The 15,601-nt window shown below is 36.5% G+C and overlaps 2 protein-coding genes across 2 annotated transcripts in view; one reads left to right on the top strand and one right to left on the bottom strand.

The window, feature by feature from the left end:
- Nucleotides 1-559: 559 nt before the first annotated feature.
- Nucleotides 560-9,058, bottom strand: LOC107602619 (activin receptor type-1-like). The gene is made up of 11 exons (XM_016295158.1): nucleotides 8,924-9,058; nucleotides 7,165-7,240; nucleotides 6,561-6,640; nucleotides 5,409-5,660; nucleotides 4,896-5,110; nucleotides 4,114-4,213; nucleotides 3,815-3,961; nucleotides 3,419-3,694; nucleotides 2,486-2,683; nucleotides 2,230-2,360; nucleotides 560-1,417 (listed from the first exon to the last, which is right to left on the bottom strand). The coding sequence occupies exons 3-11, from the start codon at nucleotides 6,625-6,627 to the stop codon at nucleotides 1,283-1,285; spliced, it is 1,521 nt and encodes a 506-aa protein (XP_016150644.1). The 5' UTR covers nucleotides 6,628-6,640; nucleotides 7,165-7,240; nucleotides 8,924-9,058; the 3' UTR covers nucleotides 560-1,282.
- A 2,173-nt stretch (nucleotides 9,059-11,231) lies between these two features.
- Nucleotides 11,232-15,601, top strand: part of otomp (otolith matrix protein) — a 7,744-nt gene continuing 3,374 nt past the window's right edge. Inside the window, exons 1-7 of the mRNA XM_016295149.1 lie at nucleotides 11,232-11,442; nucleotides 12,184-12,320; nucleotides 12,589-12,691; nucleotides 12,803-12,988; nucleotides 13,196-13,370; nucleotides 13,974-14,041; nucleotides 14,490-14,674. Of these exons, the coding sequence (XP_016150635.1) occupies nucleotides 11,364-11,442; nucleotides 12,184-12,320; nucleotides 12,589-12,691; nucleotides 12,803-12,988; nucleotides 13,196-13,370; nucleotides 13,974-14,041; nucleotides 14,490-14,674 (933 nt within the window). The 5' untranslated portion in view covers nucleotides 11,232-11,363. The remainder of the gene's footprint in view (nucleotides 11,443-12,183; nucleotides 12,321-12,588; nucleotides 12,692-12,802; nucleotides 12,989-13,195; nucleotides 13,371-13,973; nucleotides 14,042-14,489; nucleotides 14,675-15,601) is intronic.

The following is a 15,601-nucleotide window of genomic DNA, read 5'->3' as shown; positions in this document are numbered from 1 at the left end:
ACTGCTATGTTCATTATTACATCCAACAACAGAACACCTCAATCGCTTGTTAGGAGTCATTCTTGTCTACATCTGCTCCGGCGGTGAAACAATGGCGGACTGATGACAGCTCACTCAGGGCGGGTCTAAGGTAAGACACCAGTCCAGTCTGTGCTGAAACGCTACTGTCAATCAAACTATCGTGGGAGGGGCCTTTCTGTGTGATATCACACAGACAGGCATCTGAGATCGGCTCATTTGAGAAAGGAGAAAACATTTAACCAGATAAAAAAAAAACACCGGGTGGATTTTTATCATTATAGGGTGGTTGTGTACACTGCCAACACGCATCTCAGTTCAAACTATTTGTAAAAGTGCATGTAGCATATCACACAGACAGGCATCTGAGATCGGCTCATTTGAGAAAGGAGAAAACATTTAACCAGATAAAAAAAAAACACCGGGTGGATTTTTATCATAGGGTGGTTGTGTACACACTGCCAACACACATCTCAGTTCAAACTATTTGTAAAAGTGCATGTAGAATCCTATGACCCCTTTAAAACTTATTTTTTATGTTCCACAGTTATTAAGGTTTGGAATGACATGACTGATGACAGATTTTTCATTTTTGGGTGAACTACCTTTTTAACCACTGTATTCTGATCACTAAACAGGCCTAATTAAAGACACTAGTCTGTAGTTCTCTACTGTACATAGTGGCATTTTGTAACCAAGGAGCTTTATAACTCAAGTCCACTATAGCAAATTCAAAAACGGTGACTTACTTTTTGCCTATTTATCTACAAGAATCTTTGAAAAGCTCAAAAACATCTGATTTCTAAAAGCAAGTGACATTACAGCTATAAAGTTCTTCTGGTTGTATTAAGAATCATGCGCACACATACACACACACACTATGGGTATTGATTGCATTTCGACATGTGTATCTGTCCTCTTCGTTTTTCCGAAAAGTACAAATCTTAAAAGTTCACCAATGGTTTTAAAAACAAAAATTCTATGATGGAGGGTTCAATTCAAGGCCAGTCAGACCGTGTACGTATTTTTCTCCATTACGCTGTTTCTGGAGGGGAAATGGGAGTCCCACTGGGTTCAGTGGGGAAAATTATCCATAAAAGAGAGCGTAATTCTCTATAAAAAGTTTTTAGGTCAATGGACAGGAAGAACAAAGCGAATAAACAGCATGTTAGAGTTGGGACAGATGCCAGCGCTCGAATCCAACAGTCTGGTTACACACAGTGTCTGTATAATGAGCGGTCAGTAGTTTTGCGGCTCTCTCTCCTCAGCAGTCGGTTTTGCCCTTCTCCAGTGAGCTGTGGATTTTATCCAGAGTCTTTTTGATGCGCAGGGCAGTGAGTCGAGCCGAGGGGTTCTGGTACCAGCACTCTTTCATCAGCTTCACCAGAGCAGACAGGGTCTGTAACCACATAAAAACACACAGACGTTTGTTTTCAGATCATGGTGAGGATCTGTCAACTACAATTGTTAACATTTATATATGGGAATAAGAATTGTTTTAGTCTAAAGACCGTCTGCTATAGAGTGCTGCAGGGATAATGCATTTTTATTTGCCAATCTGGAAATCTGCATCACACAGGTTCCCTCAACAAAAACCCAGTAGGATTTTTCCATTGGCTTTTGTATCACTGCAGAAAATAAACTCTGTGACCAACAAAAGTGTATTGTTTTGACACGTTTTGTTCACAAATTAATAGCTTTAATGGATTTTGAAGCCTAAATACAAATCGCTTGAAGTAAAAAGCTAAATAAACGACATCCCCCTCACATTACTTCAACATCACCACCAGCCCTCGACAACTCTTTTAGTATTTAAATTCTACAGTTGTAACGTTTTAGTTAGCATGGTTTGCAAGATAGCGATTATAAACACAATGAGGCTGTGAAAGCTGACTAGTGAGTAGACAAGTTTAACAATTTTTTTAAAATTTGGTTTGGTGACATTTAATGTCCCTGATGACCTCTGTGGTTTAGCCACTTATTATTAGCAACTTTTTCAAGATTGTGTAAAAGCTTAGCAAATCGGGTGGGGTAATACTGATGTACTTTATGTCGTAAGAATAAAACATGAAAATATCTTCAGCTTGTGTTCATCATAAAACCTAATTTCAGGCATTTAACCAAAAACCCATTTATTTTGGGACAATAGAACTGGAATTACAAAAATGCAAATGTTTACAGGGATACAGAGAGCGTCTCATCAGTACTTACAGGATCTGAAAACCAGCGGTTGGGAATGAACGGTCTTTGTTGCTCCACACAAACCACTTTCCTCATGTCGTCAAAGCTGGGGTCATTAGGCACCAGGTCGTAGAAAGGCGGCTTGTATTCTTCTACAATTCCTATAGGATAACAGTGGATGAAAACAATGAGTCACTGAATGTTCATTTGGAGAACAGTCTGATCTATATTGTCCTTAAATGCTGCAAACAATTCAATATTTCTGAACAGAGTCCAGTAAGCTGACCGTTACTGATGGTTCTGCGAGCGATCTCCCACAGCACCAGACCAAAGGCCCAGATGTCCACCCTCTTATAGGCATCAAAACAGTCTGTCTGAATGGTCTCATCTAGAACCTCTGGTGCCATGTAGCGCTTAGTTCCCACTTTAGGATTATTTCCCACATCCAGCTGATTGTCAGACTGCGTGTGTGTTACTGCCAGACCTACAAAGAGATACAAACAGATGAAGAGTAGAAGTGTAAAATCACCAGACTGTATTTTAAAAAAAAAGTATATATTTAATATATATATATTTTAGCCTGTTTCCACCATTGAATGAAAAATAAAAAATGTAATTGCAACTTAAAAAAAAAAAAAAAAAGTATATATTTTCAACAATTATTATGTGCACAGGTATGGAAGCCTGTTTCCACCGTTGAATAAAAAAATAAATGTAATTGCAACTTTTTATCTCACAATTCGCGACTCGCGATTGCGAGTTTCTGACAATCTTGCAGTTCTGACTTTTTTTCTCAGAATTGCATGATACAAACTCACAATTATAAGTTGTATAAAGTCAGAAATCTGACTTCACTCGTAATTGCGTGGTATAAGTCAAAATTGTGAGATACAAACCTTGCAATTCTTTATTTCATAGAATTGCGACTTTATTTTGCAATTGCAAGAAAAAACTCTGAATTGTGCGATATAAACATGCAATTCTGAATTTTTTTTCAATTGAGAGTTTATATCATGCAATTCTGAAAAAAAGTCAGAATTGTGAGATGTACCCCTGCAATTACGAGAAAAACAGCCAGATTTGTGCAAAAGTCGTAATTACCCTTTTTTATTTTAATTTTTATTCAGTGGTAGAAACGGGCTTCCATACACAAGCATAAATTATTATATTAAAAAAAAAAAGTTAAATGAAAAAAAAAAAAGAGCATGTCAGAAATTACCCAGGTCAGCGATGCAGCACTGCAGATCTTTCTTCACCAGGATGTTCTTGCTCTTCAGGTCTCTGTGAGCGATGGCCGGTTTGCCCTCAGTGCCAAAGATCTCCGTGTGCAAGTGCACCAGCCCGCTGGCTACTGACGCCGCCATGTGCAGTCCATCTGCCATCTCCACAGCAACACGCTGCAGGTAGTCGTAGAGTGAGCCGTTCTCATGGTAGTGTGTGATGAGCCACAGCTGAGTGCTAGAGTTTCGGGAGGTCATATCAGAAGCCATGAATCCTGCAAAGAAAAAGAGTTTAAAATAACATTACACAACGCACCAAGCTAGTTTTTTGTTCCAGCATTTATTTTACTTAAAGAAAAGATGCTATTGTTTGAGATAACAGATGTCCGCCTCACCTAATATATTTTCATGTCGTAGTAGAACAGTGTTGTATATTTCTGTCTCTCTAAACCATGACTTCTCATCTCTGGAAGAGAAGATCTTCACGGCTACATTCTCTCCTTGCCACTGACCTCTCCACACTTCCCCATACCGTCCCTTACCTGAGAACACAGAGCACATAAAAATCATATCCCATACATCATTATCCACACTAGACAGAGATTACATAATTGTGTAATATGTTGTGACGCCACAAAACGTATAGTAGTGTCACGGATTCAGAAGTCTTTTATGCACCTGTGATTTGACTTACCGACACACTCTACCAGGCTGATCTGCCGTGCAACCGTCCTCTGCACCAGGAAGGGCAGTCCTGAACCACTTCCTGATGTGCAGGAGTGATCCATCAGATCCTAGAAAACAACACCAGACTGATGACTCCTTATCTAACTGTTAAAAAACTGAATATAGAATATCTTCAGCTAAACCACTGCAACATACACCCCTGTTCAAAACGCGGAGTAAGATTTTTTGTTTTTGAAAGAAATGAATACTTTTATTCAGCAATGATGCATTAAATTTAGCAAAAGTGAAGACTTTTACACTCTTACAAAAAAAACTATATTTCACTATCATGGTTTTCACAAAATATTAAGCAGTACAATTGTTTTCAACATTGATGATAATAAAAAATGTTTCTTGAGCACCAAATAAGCATATTAGAATGATTTCTGAAGGATCACGTGACACCGAAGACTGGAGTAATGGCTGTAGAAAATCAAGCTTGGCTATCAAAGGAATAAATTACATTTTAAAATATATTAAAATAGAAAACACTTCTTGTAATTGTAATATTTCACAATATTACTGTTTTAAAGGAGTAACCCCGATGAGCAGAAGAGACATTTCAAAAGCATAAGATTTTTTTGTAATCAACACCAAACTTTTTAATGCTAGTGAACGTTTATGAATAAGTGAACTTTCCCATTACAATTATTCACTTTGCCCAAATTGCCCAGAGTTGTAACGTTTTCTATACAAGATCTGATATTTGCTAAATATGAACAGTTTTTGTAAACTATAGAAATGAAATACCGCGAGTGTGCTGTCTCCGACATTAGATGCAATGAGCCCGTCAATGGCCCCCTGCTCAGTGTCAAACTCATGCAGTCTTTCCAGACGCCCGTGATGGAGTCTACGGCACACCAGCAAAGCCAGCACAGACAGCAAACCCAGAACCACAAACGGCCCCAACACAAAGAGAACCAGTATCTCCACACGGTAATGCACAGCCGCCTCTCCTTCTGGACCTTTTCAGAGCAAACGAACACAGAGAAACATATTCACCAAGGCTCAAAGCTGGCCTAATGACATAATATAATGAAAAAAAAAAAAAGATATATTTTTAATTGTTTTTGCTAGAATGTATTCAATATATAATAACTGGGCTCAAAGATTGCCCAATGACTTTTGGATGTCAATTTTTGGAACACATAACAGTTTAATGATATATTTTTTTATATAATAAAGAAATTAAGTACATTTAAACATGTTGCTGAAATGTATTTAATTGTTTAACGTCTTGAATTTATAAATGAATTGACTTACTTGTTAGCAGTAGTCGAAGAAGGGTCTCTTTGGAGACATTGGCGTTGCACATGTGTTGAGAGCAGCATTCTACGACATGACTAGCCGAGGGTGTTGCGGAGCAGGTCATGCGCTTGCTCTCCGGCCCGATAAGGCAGCCACGTTTGAACGTCGTCACATCGTTGCTAATGATAACGGAGGTGTAACACTGGTTTCCGGTGCACTGCTGCTCATTACAGTCACTACCGACACACATGCAGTCAATGGAGACATCTGGAGAGAGACAGAAAACAGAAAGTCAGGGAATTAAATCATAAATGAAGAAAAAAGGAACCCAGTCTGCAGCCATTTGTCAGTTGTCAACAGCTGCAAAAACTCGGGGAACAATGAAATTAATTAAGAAGAGCAGCATGACGCCAGACCTCACAGACGAGACTCTTTCTGCCTGATAACTGAGACTGTTTTCTTCCCTTCTCTCTGCCTTAATTTCCTGTGACACCGAACTCTGTCGACTTTACAAATTGACTACACAGAATAAAGGCCAGAGAGCATCAGTGACACAGATCAATTAACTTAGCATTCATGTTTTATGCTCTCCGTGAGACACGCTAACAGAGCCTGAGGAGAGAGGACACTGACACCTAATGAAAGCACAACTACGACTAGTTACACCAAACCTACTGCGTTATGGCTGGACATTTTGACTCTGACTTATTAGTTAATGCCACTATAGTAAATAGTAATAGTAATTTAGTATTTTTACAATTTATTTTAAAATGTAATTTATTCCTGTGATAGCAAAGCTGAATGTTCAGCAGCCATTACTCCAGTTTTCAGTCACATGGTCCTTCAGAAATCATTCTAATATGCTGATTTGAATAAAGATTTAATATTATTACAACTGAAAAAAAGGACTGAAAATGACTCTGATTAATGTAAAGTTCAAAAGATTGTTTACTATTACTTGTGATCAATTTAATTTACCCTTGTTGAAGTATAATTTTTTTTTTTTTAAAGATTACTACCCACATCACAAAATAAACTAATACAAATAAATAATGATTATAATTATTATTATTCATGATAATAACAATAATTAAACTATATAATAGTAACATGAAATGTAATAAAAAATTAAGGAAAAAAAAGGAATTATTTTTGCCAGCTCTTTACCTTTAGCTGATGTCCGTAAGAATTGAAGCAGGAATAGGACGATGATTCGAGTACTGCAATGCCCCATTTGGTTCACTGCACTGAAAGGAAAGGTGCGAGGTGTTACAAATGCACATTTAAACCAAGAAACGCCACAAATCACCTGCTTAGTTTAAAAGTTCTACAGAACAGTGGGCCAGAATCAATTACCAATAAGAGAACAGAGCCGCAAAGACGATGACTTAATTACATTTTTTGAGAGTGCAGCTGTGCTCTGCCTCTCTCTCTCCTGCCACAAATATTTCCACACACACACAGTGTGTGTGTGTGTGTCAGACAGGGGGCCGTCTCCATGGCAACCGAGGAGCGAGAGATGCCCATTATGGAGCGACATCAAAGACAGTGGAGGAGAACTTTAGGAGAGGCAGAAAGGAACAAGCATTTTGGGGGTGTAGGACTTACCATTACGGTGTAATATTCAAGGGCACTATTCACAAGGACATCATGACTAATTAGACTACGAGTCCTTGAAAACTGACTTTTAAATGGTGTAGCGTCATTTTATTCAATGCCTCTTTAATCCTGACAACTAAAAAAAAAATCTCCAAGACAAGGAGAGTCTTACTTGTACAACTCCTCAGGTGACTCTCAGCACTGCCTTTCAGTATGCGCACAGCCAGACTCTGTCTTCCCATTGGATCCTAAAAAGAATATTGAAACCAAAGCAGCATGTTAAACTTTTTCCACAGCAGTGCCTTTCTCATGGTCATTTCTTCAGGAAGGAGTGAGTGACAGGATAAGAGGGGCGCCTGGAAGTCTCTGCACACTGATAGTCAGAGAGCTGGAACTGACTTACGGCTTGATTCCCTTTTACTGCTCCCCATATTAACAGAAGTTTTTTTTTTTTCGAAATGCATAGATCCCAAAAATACTCCTATTTTGCATTTCTCTGAATTAATGGAGTTTTTTTTTTAATTCAAAATGATATCATTAGCATTTCAATTGGAGTAAATATATTCGGAACTGTCATTTTATTATTATAAAAATAATTAAATTACAAATAATTATGAATGATCTTTTCTTCTTTTGAGCTACGTCCGAACTGATTGCACTGTATTTTATGAATAATCATTTTTTTTATTCTTAATTAATTTTAAATCCATTTTTTTAAATTAAACTCCTTTTTACTGTTGTGTTTATAACAGAAGTTTTTTTTTTTCGAAATGCATAGATCCCAAAAATACTCCTATTTTGCATTTCTCTGAATTAATGGAGTTTTTTTTTTAATTCAAAATGATATCATTAGCATTTCAATTGGAGTAAATATATTCGGAACTGTCATTTTATTATTATAAAAATAATTAAATTACAAATAATTATGAATGATCTTTTCTTCTTTTGAGCTACGTCCGAACTGATTGCACTGTATTTTATGAATAATCATTTTTTTTTATTCTTAATTAATTTTAAATCCATTTTTTTAAATTAAACTCCTTTTTACTGTTGTGTTTATTTTTTATTATTATTGTAATTCCTTTTATGTAAAGCACTTTGAATTACCAGTGTGTACGAAATGTCCAATATAAACAAACTTGCCTTGCGCTTTATAGACAGCAGCCAATTGTGCTTCAATGGATATGAAAGAACTTGAAATAGTGATGATTCTGAAATGTCCACTTTAAATAGTAACATTTCTACTTTTTACATTTTTCCAAAAGCTTTCCCATTGACTCAACTGGATTCTCAGATTTTGCAATCTGGATCATATTACATATAGTGTTTATATAAATGTGTACACACAAGTTAAAAGTTTCTAGCCAGCAAAATAGTCTAGAATAGCTAAAAACACATTTTTTTCCCATACCTGGAAGTCACCGTTTTAACTTTAACTGATAATTCTAATATAGTTTTTAGTGACCATGAGAACCTTTTCAGGAAATATCTGAGAGAGCCTTTATTGAGAGCCTGTTGCGATCTACGAGTCTTACAGGCAACAAAACAATCAAATGACTGACATGCAATCAATTACACACAGAGCTTATAACAGAAAGGTTTATCCAGCAGATTATTTACACAAGGCTCTTGTACTCAAGAAGGAAGGTGGGTGACAATAACAATAACACTACAGATGATATGCTTTAACGGATACAAGTCCCTACAATATAATCAGATATCCAAGCACGGGCAACACAAAACAACAACAAAAATATCAATTACCACGCAAAAACTGAAGCTGTCGTCATATCATAATAAAGTCTGCATTATAACTATGTATCTAATAATCGGCCCGTTTGAAGAAGCGGTGCTAACTGCTAACAACGACCATTATTTACTCACCGCATTTATTTTCAACAAATCAAAGTGACATTAAAGATCACTTATACCTTTAGCTGCGATGTAGATTCATGTTTGTGTTCATGTTCCGTGTTTTTACTGTTTTCTTCGAAGTCGTGCTTCAGGCGCTGACAGACTGTCTGCCTCCACCCAGAGAGACTGAAAAGACTGCGCCGTGACGACACCATAAACAAGGGACGCGCGAGAGCATTGTGGGATACCGTAGTCCGCCGAATGTGAGTGCCTGAATACATAAAATAGCCTAACTTTCTTTTGTAACGACACATTTCTGTCAGCGTTTGAGCAGAACTTTTTTTTTTCGCTCAACCTCATGAATCAAGGACTTTTGTTAGCCTACAAACAATTGTACAAGTTTAGTAGCCTATCACTGATAGAGTGCTTATTTTTTGTTTGTTTATAAATAAGAAAGATCATTTTTATTTAAAAGAATTTTGTCGAATTTACTGTGAGCTATAGTGGCGAATGCGATCGATTATATTAAAATATTAAGCAATTAATATTAGCAATTTGTTTTAGTGATGAGATGGTATTAAAGGAAACATGAGATGGTATTAAAGGAATTTACCCAAAAATGAAAACTGGCAAAAAAATGTACCAGCCCACAGGATTTCAAGACGTATATGAATTTGTTTCTTAATCGGAACTGCGTTATTACATATTATGGACTTTATTTTGTCTAGAAGCAATTGTTTAAAGTTAAAATGCCTTAATGATGTATTTAAAAAAAAAAATGTAGACAGTTTTTATGACAAGAGGTTAATTGATGGAATGGAAATTTGTGAATTACTTGTGGATTATTTTGATGTTTTTATCAGTTGTTTTGGGCGTTCATTCTGGCGGCACCCATTCACTGCAGAGGATCCATTGGTGAGCAAATGACGTGATACTAAATTTCTCCAAATCTGTAATGAGGAAACAAACACATTTACATCTTGGATGGCCTGAGGGTGGATAAATTAAAAAGCTAATTTTCATTTTCTGGTGAACTGTTCCTTTAAGGGAAATCTCAAAGATCCATATTATAGCAAAATAAAGATGCTGATCGATACAAAGCTGCTACAGCCAACCCTAAAACACACCCGATAGCATCAAATTTGAGAAATCTTATATAAAATCTGGTCTTACAACAACTCCAAGTTTACAATTGTAGGTTATGCTCATCAGTTCTGTACTGTATCAAGTTACCTGAAAGTGTATGATCATTTATATTACTATTTACAAACTATTAGAGAGACACACATAGCTGCTTAAAGAAAGCAAAATGTCCTTGCATGAGGAGCCAGTGGCCTGACAGTTTTTTGTTCTAAAATAGCTTGTTGATTAATGGCCATGTCTTTTTCTATATGGGGAAAAAAGGATAGGGAGTCAAGGGCACCGAAGGGCAGGGAGATAAGGCGTCTGACGGCCCTCAAGTGACTAGCCACAATTCCGTTCCACTCAATATCATAGATTTTTCATGTATAATCAATGCAGTGTAATTTTTGGGGGCATTTATGGCACTGAGGTCAATGTCGTGCAGAACACCATTGCACCTCTGGGGGAAATGTACTCTTGCTTTTTTCCTTTGCTTGCAACAACATGAAAAACAGAGGAATATATCTAGTTATTGCATATAGCATTCAGGCTAAGTTAGAGTCAGATTTACTGATAAAATATTGAACCAGTTACCATTTTTAAGCTATTGACATCAATCTGTTAACCGCTTTGAAAAAGGAACATTGTGTCTAAGAATTTGCATATGATTATTTTAATTTGATTGTTTCTTGCATTTATTAACAAGGATTTTTTTTATTGTTTTGGCCAAATGTAGACGTCAATGTATGTGTACCTTTATAGGTTTGTTTTTGGCTCTGAAATGCTGTCTCCTATCTCATAGTTGACTCGTGTCTCCTTTAATAAAGCATTCATTATAGGGAAGGTGACATGAGAATTAGGATGCAGAGTAGGTATCAAGTGACCTATGTGCTTCCTCAATTGCATAGTGGCACAAAAGAATCTCCTGTTGCCCCTTCATCCATATCTCCAATCAAACTTGGCTTGTTTCGGACCTTTGATTTAATCTTGAGGGGCTTTAGTGGCTGTCCACAAAAAGCTCTTGTATCTTACTTAATTATAACCTCAGAAATGATCTGACCTGTCCGGTGCCAGGTGCAGTGAAGTGTGCAAAAGCTTGCATGCCATGAGGTCCCATTGGATAAGGAAAAGAAACACTAGATGCCCATCGTGATCGGATAAGTGGAAAATAACCTAACAACGTTAGATCTGAAAAAAAGACAGGGAAACTTTGGTAAAGACCTAATGGAAAGTTTTTCCCTCCCTTCTTGGTTTCCGAGACTTCTGGGTACCCTAAAAAGGGAGCAATATGAGCCCCGAGCCTTTTTTTCTGACTTTTTCTTTTTTTTTAACTTTACTTCCCACACCACCCCTGTGAGTCTGAGCCCATTTGGAAGGTTAGTGTTCAAAGTCAGCATGGATCATCCAGGAGGACACCTTGCTGTGGTTCTGCTCATACTTGTTCTGGTTTCTATGTCCACCGAAAACAACATTAGTAAGTACTATATTTATATGCTTTAGCTTTTTGGGCTTACTATGACATACTATGATATAAATTATATACTATAAATACTATGATATAAAATGAAATGTTCTTTTTTGGATTGGCTTTTTACACTTGATTCGTTTGAGATCTGAATGAACTAGGGGAACTTTATATAGCAATAATTTTAAGGAAAACATTTAAACAAACTTCACTGAATTTGTGTTTCTCATATTTTAATCTAAAAGTTTATGTTTAAATGCTTGGCAGTATTTTTGTAGGCAAATATAAATTGTGCCTACCTATGGATTTTCATTCAGTATTATTTTATTGTATTATTTTAATTCATTTATTAATTTAACTTTTATTTTTAATCAGTTTATTTTGTTTCATTTAGAGATTTAATTTAATTTTATTATTTAATTTGATTTGATTTGATTTGATTTGATTTGATTTGATTTGATTTGATTTGATTTGATTTGATTTGATTTGATTTGATGGAATGGAATGGAAGATCCAGCATACATTCAACTCATTCAATACTTTTGGTTTGTATCAAAAGTTTTGGTCATCACTTTACTTTACTATTATTCTAAAATGTGAAAAAATAAATAGAAATCCATGAAATGTGAGAAAACGTTTTGACTGGTATCTTGCTGCAGTTAAGAAATACTTATCCTGAAATGTATTTGATGATTGTCACTCTTTGGAAAAGTATATACATTTTGAATTAAAATGGAATTTTCTTTGCAGTCAGGTGGTGCACAGTATCTGATGCCGAAGAGCAAAAGTGTTTGGATCTAGCTGGGAACGCCACAGCCAGGAACATCCGCGGACAACTTCTGTGTGTGAGGGGCCAAAGTCCCACTGACTGCATGAAGCAAATAAAGGTTGTTGACAATTGCTTCCCAAGACGCAAATAAAATCAGATATGGTGCATGAAAATTACAGTGATATTACAAGGCTCATAGATTTCAGATTGAGCCATACAATTGTCCTAATTTTTGCTCCTCCTTTGCTTTTCTTGCACTCACTCAACTTCTCAACTGATTATTCAATCTTACAAAAGGCTTGATATGTTTCGCTTTTCCATTATATCAAAAATGATGGAAATTTCTCAGTATATGGTTTAGTATAATTTCTCTGTGATGTAAACAGAATGGCACTGCAGATGCCTCTACTATGTATGCTGATGAGATCTATACAGCTGGGTTTTGCTATGGTTTAGATGTGGCTGTGGGAGAGTCTTATAACGGTGTGGGTGAGTATGTTTAAACTATTAAAACAATTGAAACACCAGAGATCAGAGATCTGATAATCTGACATCAATGTGTGTCCACGTGTCTTTACCGATGTTTTGTGTCTGACACAGATGGCATTAATTATTACGTGGTTGCACTGGCACGGACATCATCCAGCGATCTGTCACTGCTGGAGATGCATGAACGCAGTTCTTGTCACCCAGGGATGCGGACTACAGTGGGCTGGACCGTCCCCATCGGCTTCTTGGTCAACACATCGCAGATCAGCGTGGATGAGCAGTGCAACTTTCCCCATGGTGAGATCACTGCATTATGTGGCTCATGTCTAATAGTTACTGATATTATTTGATAGATTACAAAGCCTTTGACATCTGGTTTAACTCAGTAATGCTTTCATTTTTTTAATGTAAGTGGTTCAAAATGGTTCAGATGCAAATTGAGAATGTAATTGCACCTTTTGGCAGCCCTTTAAAAAGCTATATCCATCTCCCTATTGTTTCCAGCGGTAGGAGATTTCTTTGGCTACAGCTGTGTCCCAGGAGTGAAGGACCCAGAACATGATCCCAAAGGAAACAACCCAAGGAACCTGTGTGAGGCCTGCATTGGGGACGAGAACGACCACCACATCTGCGCCAACAACCCTCGGGAACGGCACTTCGGGGAGGCTGGAGCTCTTAGGTGCTGTATGATGATGAGATGTGAGAGAATGCATACGTTTTAGTGGAATCATTTTTCAAAATATGAATGTGCTTTGTGTAGCGAGAATATTGGATTGCTTAATGGATTTGGGCCCAAAAAAATCTATGTATATATGTACAATAATACATTGCTATTTAAAAGTTTGGGGTGAGTATGATTTATTGAAAAGTTTTTGAAAGAACATTTACCAAGGCTCCATTAATTTAATCAAAAACAGTAGCATTGTGAAATATTATTACAGTTTAAAATAACTGTTTTCGGTTTCAATATATTTTAAATGTTCCTTTTTTTCTGTAAGGGCAAAGCTCCTTTTTCAGCAGCCATTACCCCAGTCTTCTGTGTTACAAGATCCTTCAGAAATCATCCTAATATGTTGATTTAGGGTTTAAGAAACTTATTATTATTAGTTGAAAATGGTTGAGCTGCTCTAAATGTCTTTACTGTCACTTTTGATTCATTTAATGCATCCTTACGCAATAAAAGTGTACATTTATTAAAAACAAACCTACTAATCCCAAACTTTTCAATGGTAGTGTATATATTTTATGTGTATTATTATATATTATTATTTAAAACATACAGGTGTGTGGCCGAGAATCTCGGGGATGTTGCTTTTGTTAAGCACACTACAGTCTTCGACAACATGCAGGGTAAGTAGTGCAAGGTGTAAGAAGAGCTAGTTAAACAGGAGAGCAAAAAATGTCCAGATGCAGTAAGAATTTCAAGTTGGATTCTTATTAAATGGAAATTTTTTAAGGGACTGAAGGAGGACAATTGTAGCCTTCACTTCATGAACTGTATCATGTTTCACTGGCTGACAGACACAGGGGGGCAGCATTTCACAACAATGCATCTCTTTGTGTGCCTGCTGGGATCTGTGAAACCCTTGTTTAATCTCAGTACACCCTGTTAGTCAAGTTCAGGGATCACAGATGCTAGTTTAATAGAGATATTTTTTGTTTTATAAAAGCCTGCATGACTTGCAAGCTGTAATTTTATGTTTAAAAGTTTCATCAGACAAATGTTGCATCATGCCTTCTGTTTTAGAAGTTGTCGCTGTCTGTAAAAAACCTTTGTCTGGCTTATTATTCATGTAAGGCAAGAACCAGGAGTCCTGGGCGCTGGACCTGGAGCTGGAAGACTTGAAACTCTTGTGTACTGACGGGAGAGAAGCTAACCTGTTCCAACACGAGAGCTGCCACCTGGCTGTGGTGCCAACCAATGCTGTAGTAGTGCGTTTGGAGGACAAATGCCGCGTTTACAAGTTCTTGGAACGTGTGCAGGTCAGAAGAAACGGCCACACAGTCACACATTGGAGCCCAAAATCTGAGAACAGTCAGAAAATCCAGGATTTTTTGCACTTAAACTTAGGGAAAAAAAGTAAATGAACGGTATTATGTGAAACAGGGGTGCAACAATACATTGTGTCACAATATATCATGATATAAACATGCAACAATATGTATTGTGGATAGTGATAATATGTATTGTGTATATTTCTCCCAAAATGAAAGTTTAGATATAATTTAGGCTTTTATTAAAGAAAAAACAATGGTAAATGCGCATACAAAGAACACATCAAATAATACAAACCAGAGAAAGCTCACAAATTTGAGCTTTCATGTTTATTAATTATTATTCATAAATGAACGTTATTTAACGAAATACAATATTTAAAACCTTTAAAATATATGGTCAGGAACAGAGTTCAAACATATATAACAATTCTGTTTTTTCAGCTAAGCAGAATTATAAGTATTTCTATTCTGGTTAATGAACAGTGCTTTTTGCTAACTCTTCATGTCTTAGACGTAATAAAAAAAAAAAAAAAAAGTACCATTCTGGCTTTGTTTTGTGAGATAATGAGAGCACTGTATAATAATATTTTATTGTAAGATTGGTATTGTGTATTGAACAGAGTCGTGACATGAGTGTATTGTTACACCCCTAATGTGAAATTAATGTATAACTCTGCACTATTTTTAGGCACAATTATAATTTTTTTAAATAATACATTTGACTCAAATTTAATGCTTATTAAATCAGAAAAATGTCAGATAGAAGCATTATAACTAGTAGTCTCAGGCTTTTGGACCACATTGTACTTCGCGCACACACACACACACACACACACACACACACACACACACACACACACACACACACACACACACTTCTATATATGTGAAAAGGGGGGACACCACCCATGT

The sequence above is a fragment of the Sinocyclocheilus grahami genome, unplaced genomic scaffold, assembly GCF_001515645.1.
Source record: "Sinocyclocheilus grahami isolate Dianchi unplaced genomic scaffold, SAMN03320097.WGS_v1.1 scaffold331.1, whole genome shotgun sequence".
NCBI lineage: Eukaryota > Metazoa > Chordata > Actinopteri > Cypriniformes > Cyprinidae > Sinocyclocheilus > Sinocyclocheilus grahami.
Note: the sequence above shows the minus strand (reverse complement) of the source record. Positions and strands in the feature narration are given on the sequence as shown.

What these genes read in the sequence shown, in the direction of transcription:
- LOC107602619 (XM_016295158.1), bottom strand. Translation starts at nt 6,627, where the DNA reads ATGGGGCATTGCAGTACTCGAATCATCGTCCTATTCCTGCTTCAATTC. An exon ending in CTTACGGACATCAGCTAAAG is followed by an intron (nt 5,661 to 6,560) that starts GTAAAGAGCTGG and finishes GTCTCTCTCCAG; the next exon opens with ATGTCTCCATTGACTGCATG. An exon ending in TCTTCGACTACTGCTAACAA is followed by an intron (nt 5,111 to 5,408) that starts GTAAGTCAATTC and finishes TGCTCTGAAAAG; the next exon opens with GTCCAGAAGGAGAGGCGGCT.